The following is a 17,394-nucleotide window of genomic DNA, read 5'->3' as shown; positions in this document are numbered from 1 at the left end:
CTATACATTGAGCAACAAGAGGAGTCAAGTATGTATCAATGTAAGTTTGGAATACTAATGTTGTGCACTCCCATTCACTTTGACACTTTTTCCCAGAGAAAATGAGAGACAAGTGCTTGAACAGTTGGATCAGTTTATGAGAGAACTGAGGTGGTGCTTCTTCCTGCAAGGGACTACTGCCCACTGCTCCCACTCCTCTGCAGCAGCAGCTGACTTTCCTGACACTATCACAACAACACTCTACAACCACTCCCTTACAGCTCATCTCCAGCGCAAGTGCAGGAGGATGAGTGAGACTGTCGCTCTTGCTGGAGAGAGCGAGAGGGAGGTGCCAGCTGTGTGTGCGCTCAGGATGAAGCAGCAGCTGCAGCTGTCAGTGGGAGGTGGGATGTGACCAGCTGCTCTGTACGTGGGCATAGACTTGTGTTGATAAGGGGGGGGCAGCCTCTGGATCCTGCTCATGCTGCTGAATTTAGAAACTATTTTATTGAAAAATAAGCTGAGCTACTTGAATATGGTCCTCTCTGGAGTCACTTTCAAGATATGCTATCCTGCACTTAAGTAAAAGGCCTTTACAGAGGCAGAAAGTGCAGTCATGGCTCTCAGCTCTGTTCCTTCCACCTCTCTGCCCTGCTTGTATCCTGTTTGTTAAGGCAGACCATGATCTTAGCAAGGTGTTATCTTGAAAAAGAAATCAAATCAAAATGAACCAGAGGGGAAAACAGAGGTTGCAACATATCTCTATGGATTTTAGAAGCTCTGACAAGAGACATGCTGAGATGCACAAGGTGAATAAAGTGTTAGCGAAAAGTCAATGGCTTGTTCTGGTTCTGTTCCATGTATCTTATTATTTGCATTATACAGCATGCACTGCTATATTATGGTAGCTAACAGAGGCCTAAAATGACAGCATTGTCCCATCAAGTGACAATCCAACAGAAAACTAAAAATAATCAAGTGAGCTTTAGAACTATCGTTAATTTATTAAAAGGCTCTGAGGTGCTATAGGTTGATACCAGCCAGCAGCCAAACACATATTTAGCTGTTTGCTCACTCCCCATGTTCAACAGGAGAGGAGGGAGAATAGAAAGAGTAAAAATGAGGAAACGTGTGGGTCAAGATGAAGACAGCTTAATAAGTTAAGGGGAGAGGGGAAAAAAGCAATTCAGAGGCAGTTAGTCTCTATCTCCCACATACAGGCCAAGGCAGAGTGCAGGTCCAAGAAAGGGTTACCCTGGAAGCTACTCCCTACATTCTTCCTCTATTCCATTTTATATTTCTAAGCACCTGTTTCATAAATAAAAATTGATCAATTTAGACATATTTGTGTTTATTTGCCCTGAAGGTCTATTAAAAAATGAAATCACACATGGCCCAGTGGAATAAATCAAATTCTCCTACAAAAAACAGCCAGCCTATGCTACTCTTATTTGCTTGGCATGAAAACATCCAGGACCTTACCTGAGCTCTCTTTTCAAATCCTCACCTATTGTGGAGCCTGAGTTTCTTATTCCAGCTTCAAGGGCTGTTTATGCATTTTGGTATTTAGTTATAATGTGCTCAAGCAGAGGCACAGGTCAAGAAAGACTCTGTGAATATTTCTGCCTCTACTACAATAGGCTCAAAGGATATAAATTTTTTTTCCTGAAAAAGAAAGAAAACATGAACCATTCACCTTTTGTACTGGCATTTTCGTTTAAATTACAGTTTGCAGAGTTGCTTCAAATTTCTTCTCTCCAGATGCAACTCAAATTCATGACTGCATTAAATTTTTCATCCAATAATTAATTAAAATTATAAGTTTTTAACAAACAGATTACTAAACATAATTCTAATAATCTTCACTAAATCCATGTGTGCATTAACATCACATTTGATCTTCTGCCAGCTGCAGAAAACAAAATCTAGGATAAATGTTTCAACTGCCAAAGGATTTTGTTTCTACAGTACTGTCTCACGGTTTTCAATTTGCCATTGTATAGTTAAGTGAAGCTTATTGACTACTAAAGGAAACAACACCTTTAAGATCTAGCTGTGAACTAGTTTTGAAGGACAGTATCAAGCTCCATAGGATGCTTTGTGATTTGTACTATTTTTTTTAATTGTAATTTTGCTAGAAAATATGATATGCTGAGGATAGCCATATTCAGGACAGATGTAGGAAACAACCACACTCATTCACACAGAAAGAGATTACAGCAGACCAGCTAAGACTTGTGCTAGGATGTGCAAAGATGAAGAATAAGAATCAGAGCAGTGTTTTGGAGGGCCTGTCTCTATCAGAGTGGGACAGGAGCACTAAAGAGCAGACAGAAGAGCATCAGGGCAGCACCAGAGAAAGTGATATTTCGGGACTTGTAGTAAAAGGAAAAATACAGCTTGGGTGGAGTCTTGGTTTATGATCAGTATCTTTTAAATGGGATCCAAGGAAAATATTTTCTTGATTCCCCATGGTGTTTAGGGAAATACATGTCTCTTTGATAATTTACATTACTGAGACCAAGGCACGCTTGAAACCATCACCAAGGACAAGTCCCAGGGATCCTATACACAGCTAACTTCAATAGTCAAAAAAGTAAAAGTACTATACTAACAGCAATCTTATCTGTATGTTCTCTTACAAAGCTCTAGCTGGTTGAAGGAGAAGGGAGATATATGTCTGTTTTTTTGCCACGTGTCATGATCTCTGATACTGACTACAAGTGTCTCTATGCACTCTGAATACCCCTCCAAACACATCACTGACTCTCCTCAAGACAAGTTCTTGTGGGATCCTTTTACCTTAACACAGAATGTCTTTCTGTCTCAGTGTAAATAATGGTATTTATTCATTTGAGCATTCAACTGTATTAATTCATTTGAGCATTCATCTGGGCAGGCTGGATTGATGTGCCAGGGCCAATGGTATGAGGTTCAACAATGCCAAGTCCTACACTTGGGTCATAACAACCCCAGGCAGCACCACAGGCTGGGGACAGAGTGGCTGCAAAGATGCCTGGTGGGAAAGGACCTGGGGGTGCTGGTCAACAGCAGCTGAACGTGACCCTGCCTGTGCCCAGGTGGCCAAGAAGGCTGATGCCATCCTGGCCAGTATCAGCAATAGTGGGGCAAGGGCAGTGATTGTCCCCTGTACTCAGCACTGGTGAGGTCACACCTTGAATCCAGTGTTCAGTTCTGGGCCCCTCACCAAGGGCCCCTCACCAACAGAAAGACATTGAGGTACCAGAGCATGTCCAGTGAAGGGCAGCAAAGCAGTTGAAGGGGTTGGAGTGCAAGTCCTGTGGCACAAGGAGTAGCAGAGGGAGCTGGAGGTGTTTAGCCTGGAGGTGAGAAAGCACAGGGGGGACCTTATCACTCTCTACAACAATGTGACAGGAGGTTTTAGTGAGGTGGAGTTTATTTTCCTCTTCCAAATAAGAGGACAACAAGAGAAAATGGACTCAAATTGCACTGGGGAGGTTTAGGTTGGATATTAGGAGAAATTTCTTCAGTTAAAGGGTTGCCAGGCCTTGGAAGAGGTTCCCCAGGCAAATGGCTGAGTCTCCATCCTTGAAGATATTTAGAAGATGTTGCACTTAGGACATTGTTTAGTGGTGAACATGGCACGTCTGGGTTAAAGATTGGATTCGATGATCACAGATATATTTTTCAATGTAAACAGTTCTATGATTCTTCCTTAGATTTTTCTTCCCAGGTCTTCCAATTTCCTAGCTTTTCTTCCCTCTTGCCATGGTAGGAGAAATATGATCTTGTCACCATCCATGGAGTAAAGACTTTAAAACTTTTTGCACCCCTCATTAACCACAAGCCGGCACTAACAGAGTGTACTGGCAATCCACATTAGGACTCAATACAGCCCTGGCCATGCAGGGTACTTCAACCCCTCAAAGTTTTTACAAATCACACTTAGATTTACCTGAGAGGACTGTGGAACAATCCTATTAGTAAAACAGGAAGCTGCATATACCACTGCCTTACAGTATGGATGTTTGCCTACAATATTTTTTCAGAACTACCTGACAATAATAATGTATTTCCTGTATAAAGACTGTACTGTTGTTTTCCTGCATCATCATTCCTTAGAAGAGAAAGCAAATAATAAATTTAAAAATATTTTCATTTAACTTCTCCCCTATTTTTGTTCCTACTTCATTAACAGGCACGGTAAACCACAAAAGATCTATTTAAAATAAATCATAAGTTACCTTATCTCTAGGCTGCTGATTCCATTCACTGGTCTTGTGTATTTTAATGACAGTCTAAGAATAAGAAACAGATTTTTAATGTTAGAGTAGTCAGCTTTAATTAGATCATTGTGACATTTCAATTTAAGGGATATATTGTAAATCAGTAGGCAATTACAGAAGTCATATAGCAAAGGTTCAGTACATAGAAAAATATGACTAAATATTTCTAGGGTTTTATTTATCCAAGAGCAGGTGCTTCAAAGTAAAGGAAAACAGAGATCATGTTTCATTAATGTTCTTCTAGCTGAGTTACTACCTCGTAACTGGCAATGCTCCCCTTCAAGGGAATGAAATTATAGTCTCATTAATGCCAGTGGAGATTTTTGTGATTGTGAGATCAGGCACAGGGAAACCTGTTTGGACCAAATACAAACAAATAAGGAAGCAGAGAACATAAGAAGGAAAAAATTATGAAAAGAACAGCCCTCATCTGAACAGTTTTTGTGGTCTTGACTTAACTTTTTTCTTCTAAGAATACATTTTTTTTAAAAGTTTTGGATTCTTTAGAAGAAGACAAAATAGCACTGATTTTACATAATATTTCTTAAATTTTTCAGAATTACATGTGTTATGATATGAAATTTCTTATGCTACTCACGTTGTGTTGCTGTCTGAGCACTCAGAGGCAGAAATATCCACACTCTGTGTTAAAAATGTTGCGTTTGTCAAATCTATTAAAACTGAACTGTTGGCTTTGAGGCTGAAATTACTAGCATAAAAAAGGATGCATGTATAATTTCCAGTGGTTACATTCAGAGGAGGATATGATAAACTTTCTTCTTCCTCAGCAGCCATTAATTGTCGTCTTAATTCTGCCACCGCATCGGTTCTTCTAGAAATCTGGAATAACAACACATTAACAATTCATCCCTTTGTAAGAGTCATTTCAGTTGAAAACAGACCTTCACCATCCTGTACCATGAGCACCTGCTCTTCTTAAATTCTCAATCAGCCTCAATAGTTGCTACTGTCTGTCTGTTTAACTGGTGGTGTGGAGGCTAATAAGGCTCCCAAGGCCCGGTGTCCACATGTGAAAATAAGCACTGATACTAGGCAAATGAATGTAAAACAATGTTGCCAGTGTTGCCTTAAGATAGTAGCATTCATTTTGCTAACAGGTAGAAGAATTTTTTCCCCAGAAGAAAATACTGAAAGAAATTAGCTCTTTTTTCTGCAATAACATCATGAGAAAATTTCAACTTGCTAGTTCAGTGATACTCTCCCCTTAAGTAACAGGAACAGTTTTTGCAGTCTTCATTTTAACAAGCATGAGAGCAGTCTACTTAGCTACAGCAAGCTTATTTTTAGACTCTTCTGATGGCTTCTGGAAAGAGAAGACCTTCACTCATTTGGCTGATGTAGTGAAGATCAGCCTCCAGGAGACACATCTGCTTTTAGGATATTTCCAGGAATTTAGGATATTTGCATGAATGTTTTGGATATTTCCAGGAATTCCACTTAGTAGGCAATGCTTTTAAAAAATGCACCCAGGGCAGCCCCACAGATATCAACAGTTAAAGCAACCTTACCTTACCACACAGAAAAAATTTATTCTGTTCTTATCTTACTCCTTACTTCTTACTCTACTCATATCTGGAATATTCCACCTATTTTTGATTCCCATGCCAGCTTTACAACCTTGTATGCGACAAGCGGCCTCTACCCTTATATAACTTTAGGGTACAAGAAATTAAAGGCATCACAAAGGTTACAAGGATTACTAGAACTGCAATTATGTGGAGCTGTTGCCTGGAACTACTTTTCATGGGTTTAAAGACAGTCAATGTTGTAACCAGTGTAAAATGCCAGGTTTAATGACAGTCAGTCATTTTCCAGTCTGAAACAGAGACTATTATATCACTCTATCACCTGCCTGTGGAGAGGAGGCCCAGAAGATTTTGTCACCTGAACGGCTGCTCTGTAAACACTGTAGGCCATCTGTTATTTACAGCTTGTCTTTGCAGGTACCTCATTCTATCAATTAAGCAGAATGGGCTGCATTAAAACCCTTTGACTAAATTCTCTGATGAAGAATGCAGTCTTCCCCTCCCATACATGCATACTTTATGAATTTCTTTTTAATTCAGAGTAGTGCCTTTTCAAATACATCAGAACAAGCATTATTTAAAATTAATACCATGTTCTTTAAAAGAAGAGGTTACAACAAAAGAAAATATTCAACTTTTGATATAAAACTTTAAATCTTTCCTTAAACTTTCCTGAAATGTAATCATTTTATTTCAAACTGAGAGGGAAAGCTGAAGTCTAAATTATATCCTGTCTAACTATTGACTTTACTATGTGGGCCCCATGTATCATCTAAAGAGGTCTTTAAAAACCACCTGCTAAGAGCTGAAAACAATGCTACGTTGGATTCTGTGACTGGTATAACTTTGGGGATTAGGTCGAAGTACCTTAAAATAAAAAGAAAGCTATTAAATACAATCAGAAGACTACAGCTTTATTTCTATTGCTCTCTGAGCAGTACTTTGCCATGAGGCTCTTACATACAGATTCCCTTGTCTCTCTCAGAAAGCATATGAACCAAAAGAGTGTAAACCTGGAAAGAAGGGCTTTCAGAGGAAAAGAAATCCACTAGTTTGATAGGAATAGGCAGATCTATCAGGTCAATGCATGGCTCCAAGGTGGTGTCAGTGGAAAAAAATTTGCATTTGTTGACCATGGGATCATCTACTCAACATGCGGTCCAGTGACACCGGATGAGATGCACCAGTCTCAGAGGGGAAGAACAGCTCTAGCCCAGGAGCCACTGGGGCTTGATGACAAAGCTTTAAATGGGCTTGGAAGGGGGAAAGGAGCAAAACCAGGCTGTCCAGCGATGAGTAATGAGATGGTGTGCCAAAACTTGGGGAAATGAGCATTAGCGGGATCCCTCAATCTGCTTCCAACTCAGATATTCTGTGATTCTGTGAATTAAGCATGCTTGAAATCAGAGAGAGATATTTAAAATTTTAGCCTTCAGGCTGGAAGGAGGATCTCTGAAACAGCCCAGCCTGGGACCCACTGGAGACCTGAGGACAGCAGTTGCTCCTTCCAGGTAACTGCAGTGGTAAGCTGAGAGCTTCCCCGCTATGTCCCTATTTCTCTGCTTAAGGAACATTTTCTTTTTCTTTTGTTGCTGCACAAACATGAGCTTACCGAATCAAATAATTCTCCAATGACATATATTTCATGCTAAGCTATAAATTACAAGCCACTTCCTTGACAAATGGATTATATTTACACTGAATTACTGTAAATCAAATTAGATTATTTAGGAACAATACATTGTGGAAGTGTTGCCAATCATTACCCCATATTTAATTTTGTCGTTCAGTGTGCTTTTCTCCTTCAGCTAATCTGAATTGAGGGATGTGTGAATCATTGTCTAATTCTCTGAATTTATCAATGGCATTTTTGATCTCAGTCATGCAGTGAAGAACAGCAAGACCTGATTAAATAACATACAGAAAAGAAAAACAAAGAACTGAAATTTTCCTAGACCACAATGGAACGTTGTAATTCTTAACTCAACCTGCAATAGAGGTAGCCTGAAAAACTTCTTCCCTTTGATCTGTTTTTCAAGCCTCCCAGTTCAGAATAATTTCTCTTGAAAACAAGAAAGGAAGCAGATCTGGGAACATTTTGATACACCAACATACAAATCTTTTTCAAAGCAAACAGACCTTACATCCAAAATTACTTGTTTTGTTGTTGTTGCCACAATTTTGTTGGCTCTTCCAACACAGAGTGGCTAGAGACAAGAAAAAAGATTTGGGGCCATTTTATACATTTGAAATTACACTTGAAAACAAATATAAATCAAACAGTTGTAAACACATATGAAAACCATACAAAATACTGTGAAAATGAAACTTTCATTTGCTGAAATGATGAATGGCAATGAACAACAGAAACAGACTACAGACTACATTTACACTGGTTACAACATGGGATTTTTGAATATCAGTTCAATAGATGCTTGTGTCTTCCGTTTCAATCTTTTGTTTTTTGACTTCTTATTGCTGTGTTAAAGTGTGCACATCAAGAATAAGAAAACTGTCCTGGTGGTGCTTGCTGCTCCTTTTCATTTCTAGCAGCATAGATTTATGACCACATCCTCTCTGTGAGATTGCTGCTCTTATTGAAAAGGTATTTCTTTACTTTCAAGGAGGAAGGTGAGTAGGCAGAAAGGTCCATTCCTTTTCTCTTTTTAGGCTGTATCTTAATTTAGTCCATACATCCATACTACTTTGTGCACTACAGTGTGTTCTCTGTATATACCTGACTTGGATGGCAAATGGCAATTTTTCCGATTTTAGTCATAACCTGATTAAGCCAGTTGTTAGTGTTGCAAAACTACATAAGAATCCTAGCATCAACTAAAAAAAAAAAAGTTCAGTATTAGAGCCAGATATTGCCTATTAGCATTGCACAGCACAGCACAAATGAAGAAAAGCACCTGAAAATATTTAGGGAATGCACGTATAGACAAGTTCAAAATACATTGTAAAAATGAGGACCAAGAATCTTTTTGGATCACATATCATGCCCTAAATCATGAAGCACAAGGTCCAAGGAAGGAAGGGCAGGTGATGCAACTGCTACAACAACACCACAAAGACAAATATCTTTTATCTGAACTGGATTTGAGGTTTGGAAGATGGAACTACACCGACATATCATGTACCAACTGTAATTCTTTTCAAAGGACACCCAAAGAACTGTACGCTTGCATTTTCTCCATTTGCTTTAACAGGGACCAATGTTTTTTTTTTTTTTTTTGCAAGATGTCCTTTAAAAAAATTACACTAGGAGGCTGCCATGTGCTCAGTGGAGGGCTGCTGCAAAATGGCAGATCATGCTTCTTTCTGGGGTTTGGCTGTGGCGGATCAGAATCCACTCAGCATTCACATCCCAGCCAAGTATCAGCACATTTCAAATGCTTTTTTTGAAATTATCATTTCAATATTCCTTCCCACACAAACAGATCAGTTTTCCTCCATGCTTTCTATTTGATATGGCCTCATGGTCTCACTATGGATAGCATCACCACCACTTCTGCTAATACAAAATTTTCCTGAACGATAGTGTATCACGAATCTGTGACGCAGGCAATCTCACTGCTAAAGGTCAGCAATTTCAAAGGCAAGCATTAGAATTTGGTATAACTGTAAAAATGTTCTTTATGGTGTCAAGTTTACAAAATCACACATGCAGCAAACAGAAATATATTTGATTGGACTTCATTCTTTCACCTGTCAGTGGAAGACTGTAGCATAACAGTGTTTTAAGCTGTCAAAATCTAGAACATTAAGCAGAGTTACCAATTATCTCTATTTCTGAAAGTTTAAACTGTCTACATTTTTACGATTTCTAACATTTTGGGATTTTGTTTTTTAATTCCCCTCTAGGCTGACTTGTGGCTGCCTCAGACCTGGAAGTGTTTAAGGCCAGGCTGGACGGGGTTTAGAGCAACGTGGTCTACTTGAAGGTGTCTCTGCTCATGGCATGGGGATTGGAACTGGATGATCTTTAGGATCCTTTCCAACCCTATTTTATGTATTTGTACTGCAACTGTAAGCCTAAACAAGACATCAGAATAAATTTCAATAGCACATTGATATTTTTCCCAGAAGAATCCTTGACCTCTATTTCCCATCTCTATTATTACTCTGATGAAGCAGGTAAAAAAGAATGCACAGAAATGTGTATTCATTTATTAACAGTGATTATGATCATTGAAGTGCCTTGCATACATGACCAACCTTCCTGTCTCACATTAGTGAGATGGTTTCCCTCTTGAACCATGCACACTTCCAGCAGCAAGCCAAATGGCTTGGCAACTGACACTCAGCTTGTACCTGGCACTCTGCATCACTCAGAGTTTCTCACAAAAACAAGGCTGGGACACGAATGTTAAAGTCAAAATGCATGTCTGACAGTAGAGATAATGATCTCACAGTAAAACAAAATGTTCTCTTTTATAATTGATAGAACTGCTGTGACTTGTGGAGATTACCCAAGTCATGAGCAAGCACTTCAAGGCCTTCTCTCAGAAGAGACAATGAAACCGCAGTATTTACTACACTGCTCAGTTCAGTGGCCAAATCCATCCTGCATAAACACGATCTGCGGGATCAGCTCATATATTCATTCATCTGCTTCTTCACAGGCCTGTCCTGTAGCAGCACTGTGATGGATAAAAGATCTCCTGACTGTCCTTTACAGAGAATGGAACTACTCTGTGCCACCGACACTGTGCAGAGACAACAGATAGCAGGGACCATGTGAGCAACAGAACCCAGAGCACAGCAAGGTGCTGTGATGCAGCAACTGTGGAAGCTTCAATTCAATTCCACTTGAAAGGCTTTAAAATCAGACAACGTATGGTACATACAAGAACATCTGTAATGCAGTCCCCATCTTCTGAAGAAATGTGTATTTCCTGTTATTTTCTTACTACAGTTTTCAATGGATTTTTACGCCAAACTTTTTCATCTACCCTAAGAGAGAGCAGTAATTTTCTATAAAAATACCCTGATTTTAGAAAGGAAAACAGAACATGTATAAACTGGAATAGCAGCTGGAAGGAGCTACTACACTTAATTTGCCACCTTAAATTTCAGTTAGGACAAATAACCCAAACACAATTACTTCAATGAAAACAATGTATTGGTCATCTTCAAAAGTGTTACAACTTACTTACCCCTTTTTAGTAAATCAGATTTTGCAAGCAATATACAAAAGAGAGAAAAAACATATTAAAAACTTGCCTTGTAAAACAAAATTATTCCTGAAAAGAATCTACCAGATGTATCATTCAAGAACTATTTGCTGATGCCAATGTCCCCAGGCTGAGCATTAGATTTTGGGCCCAGTTTCAGGCAATTCTGCCGTAGAGATAAAAGAAGATACAGATTTTGCATAATTTTTAGACTGCTAGGGGAATACCCACTTCCAACTGGTTGCTCTCCCCCCTTTCTTATGTCCATATGTAAAATTCAAGTTGCTATGGGAGATGTGAAAAAGGATGGAGGAGTGTCTGCTGCAATAAAATGGAAAAGATATGCAGTGAGAGTTGGACAGAGGTTACACAGGGGTCTGGTGGGTCACTTAATTGAAAAATGCAGACAGGAGCCAAAGTGTGTTACTCATAGTGCTGGGAGACTTGCCAGCACTGTTTGTCCCAGATGTAGGCTAGTCACAGGGAAATTAAAAATCTGAAGACCCTTAAAATTTTCCCTTTCTCTACTTAATATGTGGATCCTGCAGGACTTTGGAGGACTAATCTGCAAAACTGGCCAATAAATCTAGCAAATTGGATCTTTTAAAGGGAAGTGAAACCAAGCATTTTTTTACAGAAAATCTATTAAAAGGTTTTTAATTTCTACTCTGCTTTCTTGCACTTAATATGCATATCATTTTTCTGACAGTAGGATATGGAAGCTAGAAGGTGTGTGTATATATATATATATATATAAATGAAACCCACATCAGAAAGTCTAGACAAAGCTAATCTTAGAAATAATATCCATGCCTTTTTTTTAAGATTTCCATGCTTTTCTCTTGACAAACCTTTTTTCCTCTTCCACGTTTTTCTCAAAACAGACGTGTTTCCACTAAAACCTAGTCAAATATTCCAGCCAAGGTCATCAACCACAATTTCATAATTTCCTTTATCTCCCACCACTCTCTAGCCCATCAAATAAACCAAAATGAGACCAAGGCATCCGATCTTTCCCAGCAGTTAGGTGGAACTACCACCTCTGTGTCTGCTAGTTATGGATTCTTGTCAGGATGCTTTGACATGAAACTTTGGAAAATGCAAACTTATAAGGTGAGGCTTATTAGAAAACAAACACCAATTTCCTTCCACCATTCTTGTGGGATTGCTTTAGCAGCTTGATGCCCATTGCTATACTTACACCATACCCAGGATTCAGTGCCAGGTAATGGCAAACCTGGCTGGGGATTTGGTTCAACCACAGTCAGTTACTCCTGCTGGAAGTTCAGATCCTGAGAACTGAGGATCAGGAGCAAGGAATATTTTTAGGTTCCTAAGGAAATAATGTACTGGGGAGAAGGAAGGAGTTTTTAACAGCAATAAAGCACAGCAGAATCCAACATTGACCTTCCAATAGTTCTGCTCAACATAAGGCAAGAAACACTCTGTTCTGTTGCAGAATTTCCCAAGTGATTTGGCTGATTCCAAGTGATTTGGCTGAAAGTCCCAGAAGATGAGAAATCTAGCTGTTAAAATAACTGAGGTTCAACTTTCATACTGTAGTGCATTAAAAAGTAGAGTGTTCTTCTTCTGATTTATTAAATATCAATCTAGGAAATCACTCAATCACTTAGTCTAAATAAAAAATCAAATCACAGAATAATAGTTGAGGTGTTTCAATAAAATTGTAAACATTGAGGTTTTCATAAAAGAGAAAAGACAGAAGAGGAACAAAATATGCCATGTAATATCAAATTTGATGTCAGGCATCACTTTATGTACAGATTTCAAAGTAATTCTTCCATCAGCAAATTAAAAAATATGCCTGTGACATTTTGTCAGGAAAGGGATTCGTTTCTTGCCTTTTTTCTGGTCTACCAGTGACACTAAGGAATATGTGATACAGCAACTCCATACCAGAGACTCCCGTGCAAGGCTGGAGGGAGCTGCAGGTCTGCATGGGTCAGAACAGTGCTGTGACACAAGGTGGGATCCCAGAAGAAACAATGACTTGTCAACCTCATGCAGGGCAAATTTGCCTCTTCTCTTCCCGCATCCCCAGTAAACAGTGCAGGGGAACACTGGCAGGTCCCAGAGCTCTCCCAACACTGCCTCTAGCTCTGCTGTACTTTCAATGCTGCTAGCACAGGTGACTGTCAGTGCAGGGGTCTGACCATACAGGACTATTTCCTAAAAGGATATTAGTACCACAGCTTTCTTTAATCAGTCTATTTTCTAGTTAGACAGCTTTCTAAAAAGAAAGATATAATGTATTAGTAGACTGAAATTGGTTTCAATTTAAAGTTGTCATCTAGCAGGAGTGGGTAATACTGTCCTCAGAAAGAAATAAGCTCTGTGTTTCAATACCAAAACACTGCATTAACATTCTGTTGACCTTTTATTAACACCCTGGATATTTCTTAGCTTTGTACACTTAGCGCTCTAATGTACAGACTTTGAAAAGAGACTTGCCTGCAATTCCAGGTTCAAGATTTATGGAAAAGCCTTTAGGATTTAATAAAAGTAACTTTTAGAGAGAACATTTCAATATCCATCCCTAAAAGAAATATATATTCCTCTGCTAAAATCATAAATATGTTTGAAAATTCCATTAAGAAATGATCATTCTTTATCCTAACTTTAGAGGCATGCATGCTGCACTTAGGAGTTTAAATGGCTGCATAGTTTGACAATTGGACTCAGTGATCTTAAGAGTCCTTTTCCAACCTTAATGATTCTCTTGTTTTGTATACACAATGTATGTATGAATAATGATGGCCCCTCTTTACCTTTCCAAATGGCAGAAAATCATTTCTTGATGGCTTTGAACAGTCTAATACTTCAGGGAATCACATTCAGGGTGAGAGTTCAAAATCAGAGAAAAACACAGCTGCTATATGGACAAATATAGCAGATCTAGAACTTCACAACAAAATGTCTTCCTACCACAAAACACTGACTTCCAAAATCAAAACTTTCTGTGGCACTACATATAGAATTTTTTTTCCAGAAATTTTTATAAAGTGAAAAGAAAGACAGAATAAGAAATTTCACTTGAAACTAAAATTAAATAATCCAGGTTTCTTCTAACTAGTCCTAACTGTATTACAGACTGGACGCATTAAAACTTAGGGCTTCTTTATTCTGCCATCAGATCTCACATTTGCCAGAATATGTGATCTGCATTTTACTGATTAAGAGCAAATTTTTCTGTCCTTGATATTAAAGTGTGCCTTTGTTCCTCTAACAGCTATTTCTCTAGCATAGACTACAGAGGCTGCAGTACAAAACAAATGATACAGGATACAAATGGTTTTTTCAGTGCACGGGACATCCCTGTGATTGCACCAGCTTTTTCTTTTACAAGCTTTAGTTTAATTTCCTCTGGAGGAAAGGAAGACAAGAAATATTGCAGGTAGATATTCAGGGTAAAGCTTGCTCTGATCACATGCAGAGGCCACCCAACCACACAGCCACACATCTCTCAGCTTGTGGGTTTTCAGCCCTAGGTATCCTCCTGAGAGGATTCACATACACAGTCATCCTCTAGGTAGATGTAATAATTTCCCACTTCTAACCCTGTGCTTCCCTAAAATGGGAATGTGTATCTCCCTGTGAAAAAGCTCATGCCAATGGGCTTTGGTGTCAGAAGGCATTGAAGACACAAGTCTCTGTGCTCACCAGTAGCAGTGAACAGGGAAAAGATTCAGAGCTCCCAGAGGCAATTTAAGCAGAAACTTAATCACATGGATCTTGAGAACCCAGCCTGTTTCAGTGTACTGAAAGTAAGGAAGACTGCACCAAGCTTGAGCTGCCACCTACCCAATTTTCAGCTGACACAGTCACTTCCCCTTATGGATTTCCTGGTTGACAGCAGAACAATGATTTACATGCAGTAGGTTGTTGGTTGTTTTTTTTTTTATGATGTGGCAATTATTTTCATTTTCAGAAGTGGCAGTTCTACAACAACCTAATAGGCGAGCACGAGGAGGAAAGTCCGTGAGCTTCTTATAGTGGAGCTTTGCTTATTCTGTTGGCTGCCTCTTCTGGCTCTTGGCCTTTAGTTAAATAAGTTACATATTACTTTTCACACTCCCGTTCCAGAGAAATGCTATGTCAATATCCCAAGCTTCCACTGCCAAGACATGAGACCAGCTAAACTGTGTGAGGGCAAAGGTCCACCTAGCTCACAGCCAGAGCTCCTGATAGTAACTGGCAGCTGAAATAAGGAAAGGGTAAATACAAACAATACTTGTCCTAGGATGCCCTCTTTGAGTTCTGTAATCTTTGGGTTAGAAACCTTCAGGGCTGAAGATTGCATTCAAATGAACACATGTAAACAGGACCTACTTTCCACCCATCCTTCCTATCTTTCTTCCATTATTTTATGTAATCACTGGAAATCTGCATGGTTTTGTCATCCACAAATAGTTGACTTTTTTCTTTATAGGGCTTTGGTGCCTCTGAATTCCATGTTATGATCTGAGTGGTGATTGTCATGAATATTTTCCAGAGACGAGTGATATTTCCTCTTCAGCCTGTCCACATAATTGGTGGTTTTACTTATTATTTCCCTCTTGAATTGCCCTCACTTTTCCTAGCTGAAATATTTTAATCTTGCAGTTTTACTGTATCCTTTGGAGATGGGGTGGCCAGAACCACATGCACTATTCCATTGGCAGGCTTGTACTCAGTAAGGGCTTAGTGAACTGAAGCTGCTTTGCCCTCCTCCTTTCCAACACTCTGCTTGCTATTCATCCTACTGCTAACTGCTGGGATGTTCCAAGAGATGTACCCACGTTTGTACTGCAATTCCTCTTCTGAGAAATAGCAGCCACTCACTACAGTGTAATATGCATATTTAAGGTTTTCCTACATGTTACTTTTCTTCAGACTGGATTGTAGCTGTCTTTTTATCACTCAGTTTTGCAGTGCTGTGAGTGATTTCTCCAACGTGTCAGTACATCAGCAAACTTTGGCACCTTTGCATTTCAGCCCCCTTTCCATACTAATGACTCTGCTGAACAGCACAGGCATCAACATCAATCCCCACAAAGTTCCACTGGCAAATACTCCCCACTGAGAACATGAATCCTTTTTTTTAATCCTTTGTTTCCTACCTTTAAAGATTTTACTTCTGCTAATCTCTAAGGATTTTATTTTTTTACCCTTTTTACTTTAGCAACACAGTCCCTTCTACTTGCACATCCTATGCCTCTGAGAGAACACTGAAACCACATTGTATTTTCTTCATAGATCCACATATTTATCACTACAGTTTCAACTATTTTTGTCAGCATGGAAGGAAGGTAGGTTTCCTGGAAGTGTTTCTCCAGACGTGGAGCATCTTTTCAAGCTCCATGTCGCACTTACAATGAAGGCTAAACTATTTTTTAGTTTTCATATACATTATAAACACTCTAATTCAAAAATTGTAAATTAGAAATCATGGTGACAGTTTGGCATTCTCTTATTTTAGTTTAAACTTAGGTGAATAATATATGACCTTGATGATATGACACAATTAATTTTTTTATTTATTTATTCTGAAATCTCTTCTATTGCTAACGGAGTAGCAGCAAAATGTTTTGAGGCTCAGTGACTATTGAAAAAGTGTTTGAAGTGAGAACTTTATGTTCTACCACAGCAATGACCAACACAAAGGCCATTTGGCTTTGCATTGTAACTCATTTTTCTGCACTCCTCTTTTTTATTAGATCGAGTACTTTCTGAAAGAATTCCCGTCGAATGTGTTTTTAGGAATAGTTTTTGGGTCTTGTGCACATTATTCCTCTGAATCTCTTTAGGTCTGACATATGACGCTGCATTAAATTTGCAAGAATTTGTATTTCTTTTAATTTTCTGTATCATACAGGACTATGATTTTTGAAGTGTTTTAATAGTCTCACCTCTTCCACTCTGTTAATTATGACACAGTTTGGGTTGTTTCCATTTAGGGGGGAGGGTGAGGGGGAAAATGCTTTTTTGACATATACTTTGACCTTTTAATATGTTGTGTTGAAGCAGTTTGTATTCCAGATATAAGCAGTGTCAACCAACATAATTAGTGGACATTACTGGGCAATTTATCAAATCACAGATAGATGGATTATTTTAATCCTTATGCTAAAGATATATCACTTGGATATTGCATTCAGCCTCAGTCTTCAAAGACTGTTCTTAGAATAGGTCTCCAGGATTCTCAGAATATTTATCTTTGCCTCCTGGAATCCAAAATTATTTTAAGACAAAACATCAGTCCTTTACAGCTCTATTCTGTCACTCCAATACTTTTTTAACCTAGGCATTCTCCTTCCAGAAAGTGTTTAGTATGCCTACCAACATGTCATCTAAATATGCTTGTTTACAGTTACATATCCCATTTACTCTATCCTATTTTACCCTTATACCTTAATTTCA

General features: G+C 38.8%; 1 protein-coding gene across 1 annotated transcript in view; it reads right to left on the bottom strand.

The window, feature by feature from the left end:
- The window catches only part of ATP6AP1 (ATPase H+ transporting accessory protein 1), a 51,894-nt gene that overhangs the window by 8,894 nt on the left and 25,606 nt on the right, over window positions 1-17,394 (bottom strand). Inside the window, exons 7-8 of the mRNA XM_038153358.1 lie at window positions 4,846-5,087; window positions 4,206-4,259 (exon numbers count right to left, since the gene is read on the bottom strand). Coding sequence (XP_038009286.1) covers window positions 4,206-4,259; window positions 4,846-5,087 — 296 coding nt within the window. The remainder of the gene's footprint in view (window positions 1-4,205; window positions 4,260-4,845; window positions 5,088-17,394) is intronic.

This window comes from Motacilla alba, chromosome 1A, assembly GCF_015832195.1.
Source record: "Motacilla alba alba isolate MOTALB_02 chromosome 1A, Motacilla_alba_V1.0_pri, whole genome shotgun sequence".
Classification (NCBI taxonomy): Eukaryota; Metazoa; Chordata; class Aves; order Passeriformes; family Motacillidae; genus Motacilla; species Motacilla alba.
This window is presented reverse-complemented; position numbering and strand designations above follow the sequence as displayed.